The sequence below is a fragment of the Neoarius graeffei genome, chromosome 1 (assembly GCF_027579695.1).
Source record: "Neoarius graeffei isolate fNeoGra1 chromosome 1, fNeoGra1.pri, whole genome shotgun sequence".
NCBI classification, from domain to species: domain Eukaryota; kingdom Metazoa; phylum Chordata; class Actinopteri; order Siluriformes; family Ariidae; genus Neoarius; species Neoarius graeffei.
The window spans coordinates 111,247,534-111,260,016 of NC_083569.1; the positions used below are offsets into that span (position 1 = coordinate 111,247,534).

At 41.5% G+C, this 12,483-nt stretch overlaps 1 protein-coding gene across 1 annotated transcript in view; it reads left to right on the forward strand.

Moving 5' to 3' along the window:
* Positions 1-12,483, forward strand: part of c8a (complement component 8, alpha polypeptide) — a 38,640-nt gene that overhangs the window by 18,327 nt on the left and 7,830 nt on the right. Inside the window, exons 8-10 of the mRNA XM_060926153.1 lie at positions 1,606-1,737; positions 1,824-1,981; positions 5,409-5,634. Coding sequence (XP_060782136.1) covers positions 1,606-1,737; positions 1,824-1,981; positions 5,409-5,634 — 516 coding nt within the window. The remainder of the gene's footprint in view (positions 1-1,605; positions 1,738-1,823; positions 1,982-5,408; positions 5,635-12,483) is intronic.

The window sequence follows — 12,483 nt, forward strand, 5'->3', positions numbered from 1 at the left end:
AATAAAAGAAGATACATCCTTACCAGGGTGGCACGGTGGTGTAGTGGTTAGCGCTGTCGCCTCACAGCAAGAAGGTCCTGGGTTCGAGCCCCATGGCTGGCGAGGGCCTTTCTGTGCGGAGTTTGCATGTTCTCCCCGTGTCCACGTGGGTTTCCTCCGGGTGCTCCGGTTTCCCCCACAGTCCAAAGACATGCAGGTTAGGTTAACTGGTGACTCTAAATTGACCGTAGGTGTGAATGTGAGTGTGAATGGTTGTCTGTGTCTATGTGTCAGCCCTGTGATGACCTGGCGACTTGTCCAGGGTGTACCCCGCCTTTCGCCCGTAGTCAGCTGGGATAGGCTCCAGCTTGCCTGCGACCCTGTAGAACAGGATAAAGTGGCTAGAGATAATGAGATGAGATGAGAGACATCCTTACCATCAAATACTTTCATTTCATTATATTTTTTGTTGATTTTGTTTTTGAGTAGAGTTTTGATTTCATCCTCGGTTGGTTCAGCAACACGTGCCACCATTTTGTTTTGCTCTACTCACGGTATGTAAGCTGATATCCTAGTAATAAAGTAGCCAATCAGAGCGCGCAATTTCTCATATCCACTGAATGTGGACAGAATAAAAGATGTTATTTTTGTTTTTAGATGCTTTTACTCATTTCACGCGTTAAATGTTCTTCTCACAGCAAATCATTTTGCTTCTTTCAAAACATTCAAAATAAATGTTTCGAATCTGAAAACATGATCTGCCAACAGAACAAGAATGTTTTGAGCTGGAAATGAGTCTGAAAATAGGTTTAATAATCATATACTCTGTGTGATTTATTGTATATTATTGTTATAAATTCTGATTATATTCGAGACATTTTAATTTGCTATGAATATTTTTGCAGCCGGGCGGCACGGTGGTGTAGTGGTTAGCACTGTTGCCTCACAGCAAGAAGGTTCGGGTTCGAGCCCCGTGGCCGGCGAGGGTCTTTCTGTGCGGAGTTTGCATGTTCTCCCCGTGTCCGCGTGGGTTTCCTCCGGGTGCTCTGGTTTCCCCCACAGTCCAAAGACATGCAGGTTAGGTTAACTGGTGACTCTAAATTGACCGTAGGTGTGAATGTGAGTGTGAATGGTTGTCTGTGTCTATGTGTCAGCCCTGTGATGACCTGGCGACTTGTCCAGGTTGTACCCCGCCTTTCGCCCGTAGTCAGCTGGGATAGGCTCCAGCTTGCCTGCGACCCTGTAGAACAGGATAAAGTGGCTAGAGATAATGAGATGAGATGAGATTTTTGCAGCCCCTATTTTTTTTTTTGCAGTGCACCCATGTGACTATCACACAGAAATGTTAAAAACATTAATTAATCAGAAAGGCAGTGCACTAATAACTAGAAACATTGTGACTTTTAATCTTTCTGTTAATCATCAGATTGTATTTGGAGTCGTATTATTATTATTATTATTATTATTATTATTTTGGATTGAATTGGATTCTGCTTTCGATAAAATAATTCACCTACTGCATAAATATAATGGAATTCATACTGAATCTTCAATATCCTCAACAATCATCAGGGACTTTCTCCGATTCAGAAAGGAAAAACCTAAACGTGTTTGTTTTTCCCTCAGAGCTGACGTCTCAAGATGTACGCACCTGTTTTGGCATTTCTCTGGGCATTACGAGCACCTTCAGTGAGGAAGTTAGTGCCAAGCTCACAGCACAACACGAGTCCTGTAAGAAAACAGGAAAACTCGAGAGAGGTGTGGCCTACAGTTGTATATACTGTACTTATCTTTTATAACTTGAAAGATTAAAAAAACCTTAACAATGGTGAATTGTTTTGCAGAATATGAAAAAAAAGATGATCTGATCATGGATGTAATCGGCTTTGTGAAAGGAGGCATCACAGGCCCCACCGCCGCTCAGTTAGCCATCCGCAACGCAGAGAGTTACAGAGCTTGGGGCAAATCGCTCAAATACAATCCAGACCTCATTAAGTTTGAGGTACATTTCTTTACTTTTTGATTTCTGCATAAGCTCCGTGTGGACAGTAGTGTTGAAGTCGAGACCACCTAAATCGAGAACAAGTCATGGCCAAGACTTTGCAGGGTTGAGATCAAGTCAAGACCAAGTCCAAGACAGGATGAAACTGAGTCAAGACCAGAACTAGGCCAGTGTGTGTGAAGGGAGGTGGGGGAAGAGTGACAATCATTAACAGAAAGAAAATTTTCAAATAGGCAATGAGTCACATTATTGGTCATGTTTGAAGCAGAAAATTTGACATCCAATCACAGTAAACAAATAACTCAGACAATGCACAGGCAGTTTAGTGAAATCCCCCTCTGCAGCTGTGGTATTGGCCAGTCTTGAAATAAAATCCCGAGTCCTCTATGTCCGAGACCGAGACAAGTCTGAGTAAAAATGCATTCGATTCAAAGACGAGACCAAGACCTTTTTTGTTTTTTTATATTTATTTCTCAAATAAAAAAGACAAAAGTAATAACAACAACAATACAAGACTACATGCTGGGAGAGGAAGGAAACCTATTAAGCTTATACTAGATCCTCCCACATCTAACATACCATAGGTCTAAAAGTAACACTAATCAAACTAATAATGATTTATAAGTAAACTAATAACTAAGGCACAAAATGTGTAAAAAGATAGTTTAATGTACAATATCAGTACAGGTGAATTGCAGGAAAAAATGTGTTGAGGCTTTCAGAGATAATGATCATTTTAAAAAGATTAGACTGGTCAAAATTTTCTAGGGTAAGATAGAAGATAATTTTTGAGGGCACGTTTTAACCCACATAGAGAAGTAGGAATTCTGATGGAGAGGGTAAGATTATTCTAGACTTTGACGTATTTGGGTGGCACGGTAGTGTAGTGGTTATCACTGTCACCTCACAGCAAGAAGGTTCTGGGTTTGACCCCAGTGGCCAGCAGGGGCCTTTCTGTGTGGAGTTTGCATGGTTTCCCCCAAGTGCTCTAGTTTCCCCCACAGTCCAAAGACATGTGGTTAGGTTAACATGGGGCGGCCTTGGGCCTAACCCTCAACTGCTACCTGTGCACTGTAGCATAGCTGCTCACTGCTGTGGGTACTCATTGCTTACATGTGTTCACTGCTTCAGATGGGTTAAATGCAGAGGATTAATTTCACATGCAGTTGGGGGTTAGGTGCCTTCCTCAAGGACACTTCAGCCATTAATACCAGTCCAGGGAATCAAACCAACAACCTTTTGGTCCCAAAGCTGCTTCTCTAACCATTAGGTCATGACTTCCCCATTTTAAAGTTGACTCCTTTGGTGAGAATGGTCATTGTTTACCTGTGTGTAAAAGTTTAGAATATTTTCAAATATCTGAGGATTGTTTCTAAGGAACTGAAATGTGAAGAGAGCAACTTGTAATCTATTGATATCCAGAATATGTAAAACTTTTACCTGCAGAAATAAAGGTGACGAGTGAATGTAGAATCTGGAACCAGTGGCTAGCCATACAAACTTTTTTTTGAAGGGAAAAGATACGGATATAATGAAGTGTAACAAGCACAGCCCCAGACAATGTTGCAGTAAATGAAGTACAGATAGACTACACTGGTGTAAATAGTGATGAGGGTTTTCTGAGTGAGGAGGTACCTAACTTTTCCCATAATCCAAATAGTTTTTGCTATTTTCTTGACTAGCATGGAGATATAGGCTTTCCAGGTTAGACAATCATCAATGATTACACTTAGGAATCAGGAAATCTGTTGATGGATAGCTTGTTTACCTCAGACCATGTAAGAACTTTTTTAATTCCTGATTGACCAAGAGTATCAGAGTATCAAAGTCCTAGTGTAAAAAAAAGATATTAGTGTCATCAGCAAAAAGAATGAAAAAGAGAATTGTGGAGGCTTCTGTAAGATCATTCATATAAATTAAAAATGAGACCTTCAGAATGTGGTCTTGAGACCGGTCTCGAGTACTACAACACAAGTGGACATTATATTGAACCTCACTTTAATTCAACAGTTTACAAAAAAACAAGTTTACAAAATTTTCCACTTTCTCCAATTTCAGTCAACTGAATGTGTTAATAGTGAATATCCCTGGTTGGTTTGTTTGTTTGTTTATGGGGCGGCACAGTGATGTAGTGGTTAGCACTGTTGCCTCACAGCAAGAAGGTTCTGGGTTTGAGCCCAGTGGCCATTGGAGGCCTTTCTGTGTGGAGTTTGCATGTTCTCCCCATGTCTGCATGGGTTTCCTTCGGGTGCTCCGGTTTCCCCCACAGTCCAAAGACATGCAGGTTAAGTTAACTGGTGGCTCCAAATTGACTGTAGGTGTGAATGTGAGTGTGAATGGTTGTTTGTCTCTATGTCTCAGCCCTGTAATGACCTGGCAACTTGTCCAGGGTGTATCCTGCCTCTCGCCCATAGTCAGCTAGGATAGGCTCCAGCTTGCCCATGACCCTGCACAGGATAAGCGGTTACAGATAATGGATGGATGGATTTTTTATTTATTTTTGCAAAACTGTTTCATTAAAGCTAAAAGTGATATAGCTTCAAAATCTTTTGAAGCCGGTAAAAAATTGAAGATCTGGGCATCTAGAAAAGATTTTACATACATGAGTGACTTTTGCTGCCTTTAATTCAGCCTTGGAAGTCAGACTATATGTGTTTAGTGTTGTAGTACTCGAAACCAGTCTCAAAACCACTTTTTGAAGGTCTCGTCTCAGAATCGATCACATTTTTACTCGGTCTTGTCTCCGTCTCAGACATAGACAACTCGGGATTTTATTTCCAGAGAGGTCAAGACCACAACTGTGGGGATTTCACTAAATTGCCTGGTCTGGTCCTGGTCTTGACTTGATCTCACCCTGCCTTGGTTTTGACTTGATCTCAACCCCTCAAAGTCTTGGTCTTGTCTGGGGCTCAATACACTCTGGTCTTGGTCATGACTTGCTCTTTATTTAGGTGGTCTTGACTTCAACACTAGTACGAGTTCAGAGGTAATAATTATGACATGGTGGTTTTTTCAAGTGGTGGCAGAACTCTTCTTTTGTTTTTCGGATTTCTTTTCAGACAGCAGTTCCTGGGTTCTTCTGGCTAGCTTTGTAGGTCCATTCATCAGTGAACCAATTGTGTACAAACTACAACTGTGCTGAAGTTAGCCTTCAAAGTTACCACTTAAAGCTACTGTGACATTTTGTAATCAACATGTCTCCGATTCAAAGTTGGGGCTCATGCTTGGAAGAGTACAAGTTCCCAAGTTGCAATTGGTGCCATTCAGTCGTATTTATGAGATTTCTGACAAGACAACATTTCATGACTTGCTACCAACATTAGCCTTGTAGCCTCAGTTAGAAACAAGACATAACTCCAAACACATCAGTTGGTATGACTGTCTGCTTTTCTTTCATATTAATGACCCACAATCTACAATGTTCCAGAGTTTGCCCATCTACGAGCTGGTGCGTTTCAGCACAGCAGCGGCTCAGGCTCGCACCAGGCTGCCATTCCTGAAACAGGCATGGGTGGAGTATATACAGGAGTTCAACCCATGCCACTGTGCCCCCTGCAGGAACAACGGCGTGCCTGTGCTGACGCGTACGTCCTGCAGCTGCCTCTGCAAGTCAGGATACTACGGCCTCGCCTGTGAGAAGACTGAACGCAAACGTGAGGGTATTTTTAATTGAACAATGCTTATTCATCAATTATTCATCCATAATCTGTAATGATTTATTTTAATTATTGTAAAACAGATAATTACTGAAATGTATCAATTAGTCATTAATTATAAATTATGTAATATATTTCATTAATTGTTCATTAATAAAACAATTAATTGAATGTAAAAAAATGAAAAAAGTTTTTAAAGATTATTTTATTGAAATCATTTGATTATTTTTATTTCATGGATTATTCAATTAATTAATTTAAAATAAGATCAAATAAAAAAGTTAGGTAAAAGCGTTCCATAGGTCTGCTTAATTGTGCAGATATTGATTTCTATTTTTGTTTGCATTTTTTGAGAATAGTGTGATCTTTCGTGAAATAATAATAATAATAATAATAATAATAATAATAATAATAATAATGCAGGAAACATAATCCAGGCAATTAACTCTCGAGCTTTGTCCCTGATAAGATATGGGGCAGGCATAGTAGAGTGGACAAAAGAGGATACGAGAGAAATGGACTGCAAAACTGGGAAATGACTCACCATGCGTAAACCATGATGTATGCATCCCCAGTTAGATGTTGATCAACTGTATTGGAAAACAGCTGAAGGAGGATGAGGTTTGCAGAGCAGTGAAGAAGTTGTTGAGAAAGCAAGTTTAGGATTTTGCTTAAAAGAAGCAGAGAAATCTATGCTAAAGGAAATGGCAAGAAAGACTATTCACAGATTCTACAGACCTGGTAAAGAAAAAGTTGGAGTTGGCAGACAAACACAAATCACAGTTTGGAGAGAAGAAACTACAGTCATGTGAAAAAGAAAGTACACCCTCTTCCAGTTACATGTTTTTACCAATCAAGACATAACAAAAAAATCATCTGATCCTTACCAGGTCCTAAAATTATGCAAATCTAACCTTAGGTATAAAGCAACACACAACAGATTCCACCGTGTCATTATTTATTTAACAAAAATTAAATGAAAATGCAGAATCCATGTGTGAAAAAGTAAGTACACCCCATGATTCAGTAGCTTGTAGAACCACTTTTTGCAGCAATAACTTGAAGTAATCATTTTCTGTATGATTTTATCAGTCTCTCACATCATTGTGGAGGAATTTTTTTCCCACTATTCTTTACAACATTGCTTCAGTTCATTCATGTCTGAGGGCATTTGTTTATGCACAGGTCTCTTAAAGTGCATATCATGAGTAAATTCAGGAGCAAGATCAGTGTAATTCTCCTATTTTATATTAAACTTTGGTCAAATATCTGTCACATTTTGCATTTTGTGCAATTTTTTTACCTTGGCAATACCAGAATAATTCAGTTGAAATCAAGCCATTTGAGGCGAATTGGTCCGTCTCTGAAAAAACTTGGCATTTGGATCTCCCGGCAAACATTGATTTTCGTGATGTCACGTGCAGGACGCCTCCTTCTGAATCCTATGTCAGCGCTGGTTTGTTTATGAGAAAATGACCTGGTGGTTTTCTGCAAAGTTCTTCAACATTATCACGTAATTATTAAAATGGTTAACAGATGTATCGTAGGAGGGTGTAGCAACACCAATCTTGATGGAATTAGTACTCTTCGTTTTCCAAAAGACCAGACAATGAGAGAGAAATGGGAGAGCTTCGTGCGAGGCACCCGGAAAAATTGGCTACATGCTACAGACTACAGTATTATTTGTGGTGCTCACTTCACAAGGCCTGACGACTTTGAGAACTATTTGCAGTGGGAAATGGGCTTCGCGAGGCAACTTGATCTGAAAAAAGACGCAGTTCCATCTGTCAGAATGCCCAAAGCAACACCGTCTCCATCTGTGTCAGTGTCACCAAAGGAGCCAGCCGTGTTTATCTCCCCTGACAGAAGGTGAAGTGCCGTATCCACTGAGGCCCTCGAAGCCAAGGACCAAGCAGAGCTGAGAAAAAGACCAAGAAAATCAGCAATTCACAAGTTGACTGTTGCCAGGGTAAGAAATAATTCTGACATCTCATTATATTCTTCTTCCAAAGGTGAAGTAACATTGCACTCAGGTGACAATTCCATATTTCAATGCAAAATCACTAGCTGCTAAACTTGGTCTACACAGGCTGCGCACTGAAACCGTGTAAGCTCTCGCACCCTGCTGGCGGTTCCACAGGTGATGTCACGAATCTGGCTCCAGACTCCCTTGGGATTTTTCCAGATGTGTTTTGTTATTTTTTTTTTCTGCTGTAGACATATGGCCTTGTGCACCCTTCTGGATGAGTGTATAAAGGGACATACTTTCATATAAAAAAACGAAATTGGTTCAGGATATGCACTTTAAGGTCCGGCCACAGCATCTCAATTGGGTTGAGGTCTGGACTTTGACTTGGCCATTCCAACACATTGATTCTTTTCTTTTTCAGCCATTCTGCTGTAGATTTTCTGGTGTGCTTGGGATCATTGTCCTGTTGCATGACCCAGTTGCAGCCAAGCTTTAGCTGTGGGACAGATGGCCTCACATTAATGGATGACTCAATGACTGCAAGGTGCCCAGGCCCTGTGGCTGCAAAACAAGCCCAAATCACCCACCACCACCACCACCATGCTTGATGGTTGGTATGAGGTGTTTGTGCTGATATGCTGTGTTTGGTTTTCGCCAAACATGGCACTGTGCATTACGGCCAAACATTTTCACTTTGGTCTCATCTGTCCAAAGGACATTGTTCCAGAAGGCTTGTGGCTTGTTCAGATGCATCTTTGCAAACCTAAGCCATGCTGCCATGTTCTTTTTAGATAGAAGAGGCTTTCTTCTGGCAACCCTTCCAAACAAGCCATATTTGCAGTCTTTTTCTAATTGCACTGTCATGAACTTTAACATTTAACATGCTAACTGTGGCCTGTAGAGTCATAGATGTAGTTCTTGGGTTTTTTGCAGTTTCTCTGAGCATTGCACAGTCTGATCTTGGAGTAAATTTGCTGGGACGTCCACTCCTGGCAAGTTTGGCAACTGTCTTGAATGTTTTCCACTTTTAAATAAGCTTTCTCACAGTAGAATGATGGATTTCAAATTGTTTGGAAATTACCTTATAACCCTTCCCAGACTGATGTGCAGCAACAATTGCTTCTCTAAGATAATTGCTGATGTCTTTCCTCCTTGGCATTGTGTTAACATACACCTGAGTGCTCCAGACCAGCAAACTGCAGTAAGGGTGGACTTAATTTTTCATACACTGCTACTGCATTTTTGGCTTACTTTGTCTTAAATAAATAATGACAGGGTGAATGTCATGCGTTATTGGTCATCTGAGGTTGTATTTGCCTAATTTTAAGACCTGGTAAGGAACAGATGATTTTTTATTATGTCCTGACACTTAAAACCTAGACTTGAAAGAGGGTGTACTTTCTTTTTCACATGACTGTACATTCGATGTTCTTCACTGAGACCAAAGGTGTGAGAAAGGAGGGTTGAAGAAGGAAAGTGAGGGATTAATATTAGCAGCTCAAGAAGAAGCATCAAGATTCAACTGGGTTAAAAGGATGGTAGCCAAAGAGGAATGCTCACCCAAATGTCGAATGTGTGATAAAGAAGATGAGACAGTATCTCAGTATCTCATATTGTCTCTGAGTGTACACAGTTGGTTTAGAATGACTATAAGAAATGCTGTCATGACAAGATTGCTGCTATTATTCACTGGTATTTGTGCAAGAAATTTGGTTTCTGTGGTTGTGGAAAAAGCTATGAACATTTCGTAGAAAAGGAAACAAGGGTCTTAGAAAATGAAGATACTAAGATTTGATGGGATTTTCAATACAGACAGAAAGAAAGATGGACCATAACACATCAGATATCATTTTGCTGGACAAGAGAAAGAAAGTCTTTTTCATACTTGATGTAGCCTGTCCGTTTGACACACAAGTCATTAAAAAAGAAAAGATTGAGCATTATACTGATTTGAAATATGAACTCCTCAAATGCTGAAAGCAGGAAGTTGGGGGAAAAAAGGTTGTGATTCCATCTATAGATGACTTGCAACCACTTGATCAAAATGTGCTACGTCATGAGTGTCTACCGTGATGGCAGATATACAAAGCAACTAGGATGGCAGCTGCTGAAAGAGTGTCTGTAAACAGTGCTGAATTTTCTCAGTATTACCACGATTTGAACGGTCGAGTGAAGATTCGATACAAAGAGAAGATGAATATGTGTGGTTTTGACCCATATTATTGAAAAAAGTCAGATTTTTTTGAGGATAAGATGCTTCTACCGACCATCGAGTACCCAGATATCGTGTTCTATCTGGTTTGGCAGACTTCGTGGGTCAACAAATCTCAAATGAAGGCTTATAAGTCCATGGAAGCCGATAACTTTTTTGTCTCTGGATGGATAAAGACCTTATTAATTAAACCAGTCAACGATGACAAAGCAGTTGTACTTGCAAGGGTAAGTTAGGGCTTCTTTTGCATTTAGTTTACTTCTATGTGTAAACAACAGACGAAGTGTGAAATTTTGACAAGTCTCTAGCTTTATGGCTCACAGATCACATTTCAATTTAGTTCAGGCACAATTTTGCTGGCGCTCCTAAAAGCGAAATGGTAATACACGTGTTAAAATTATAACAATGACCAGGTGAACCACGACAAGAGAACGCTCATTTTATAGCAAAATTCTAGCAACACGAAATAAAATTCTTCAGTGATATTATCGAGAAAGCTTTTGAATCTCACCTGAGATAAAATGATTACTGCAAACACGAGCTGTTTTGGATTTAGCCTCTATTAGATCAGCCCTGCCGATGTTGTTCAGCCGTGCTCGTCTCCTCTCCATACTAAGCATCAGAGTTTCCTCACCCTCTTTCCGAATCACGGATGGAATTCTAAAAAATTGGAACATGCCACAGTCATGAGTACTGTTGTGACAACAGTCATATACAGCACAAAGATATGGTATAGCTAAAAGAACACTTAAAGCAGTGGAAAAACAAAGAGTTGTGCATGCGTGACTGTGTTTTGTATGACATGTCGCTTGACCCCGCATTTGTATATCCACCAACATGGCCAACATCCGGGTTTCTATTTTGCTTTGACATCACTTGCAAGTCAAGGATTGTCATTGGAGCTTTAAGCATAGTTACAAGTAATGTAAGAAGAAACCTTGAAAAGATAAGAATCAATCTGGGTGTGGATGGATTAGAGAAAACCTCTTTGCTTAGAACGGCTCGTGTACGTTGAAAAGTCCTGGATATTAAATGAACATGAATCAAGAAGAAAAGAATGAAGAAATTTAATTTGAAGAAAAGGTTGGACTAAACAAAGACGACATGAGACTTAGAGAAGAGTAGCTTGTCATCTTAGGCCCAATGAGAAGACTGATGAGCCAGTTATAACATCAAATACCCTGTGTAAAAATATAATAATAATAATAATAATAGTATTATTATTATATAAATATATTATTAAATAATAATTATTTAATAATATATTTATTGTTATATAATAAATAATAATTATTTAATAATAATAAATTATTAAATAATAATAATAATAATAATAATAATAATAATAATAATCCTCCTAGAACTGCCACCTTATTGTGGTGGAGGGGTCTGTGTGCTTGAATGATCCTAGGAGCTATGTTGTCAGGGGCATTATGCCCCTGTTAGGGTCTCCCAAGGCAGACAGGTCCTAGGTGACAGGCCAGACTAAGAGCAGTTCACCAAAACCCCTTATGGATAACAATCTATCAAGGACCGTGATGTCACCCAGTATGGCACAGCCGGGGCCCCACCCTGGAGCCAGGCCCAGGGTTGGGGCTCATATGCGAGCACTTGGTGGCCGGGCCTTTGCCCACGGGGCCCAGCCGGGCTCAGCCCAAAGCGGTGACGTGGGCCCGACCTCCTGTGGGTTCACCACCCACAGAGGTAGCCGTAGGGGGCTGGTGCAGTGTGGATTGGGTGGCAGTCGAAGGCAGGGGCCTCGACGACCTGCTCCCCGAACACAGTGGCTAGCTGTTGGGATATGGAATGTCACTTCGCTGGGGGGGAAAGAGCCTGAGCTTGTGCGGGAGGTTGAGAGGTACTGGCTAGAGATAGTTGGGTTCACCTCCACACACAGCTTGGGCTCCGGAACCCAGCTCCTCGAGAAGGGCTGGACTCTCCACTTCTCTGGAGTTGCCCATGGTGAACAGCGGCGGGCTGGTGTGGGCTTGCTTATAGCTCCCTAGTTCAGCCGCCATGTGTTGGAGTTTACCCCAGTGAATGAGAGGGTCGCCTCTCTGCGCCTTAGGATCGGGGAGAGGGCTCTTGCTGTTGTTTGTGCCTATGGAGAGGTACTGAGAGGTGCTCAGACTGGGGACTCCATTGTTCTACTGGGGGACTTCAATGCTCACGTGGGCAACGACAGTGACACCTGGAGGGGCATGATTGGGAGGAACGGCCTCCCTGATCTGAACCCAAGTGGTGTTTTGTTATTGGACTTCTGTGCTAGTCACGGTTTGTCCATAACGAACACCGTGTTCGAGCATAGGGGTGTCCATAAGTGCACGTGGCACCAGGACACCTTAGGTCGGAGGTTGATGATCGACTTTGTTGTCGTTTCATCGGATCTCTGGCCCTATGTCTTGGACACTCGGGTGAAGAGAGGGGCTGAGCTGTCAACTGATCACCACCTGGTGGTGAGTTGGATCCGCTGGTGGAGGAGGAAGCCGGACAGACCTGGCAGGCCCAAACGTATGGTGAGGGTCTGCTGGGAACGTCTGGCCGAGCACTGTCAGGGAGGTCTTTAACTCCCACCTCCGGGAGAGCTTCTCCCAGCTTCCGAGGGAGGCGGGGGACATTGAGTCTGAGTGGACCATGTTCTCTGCCTCCACTGTCGATGCAGCTG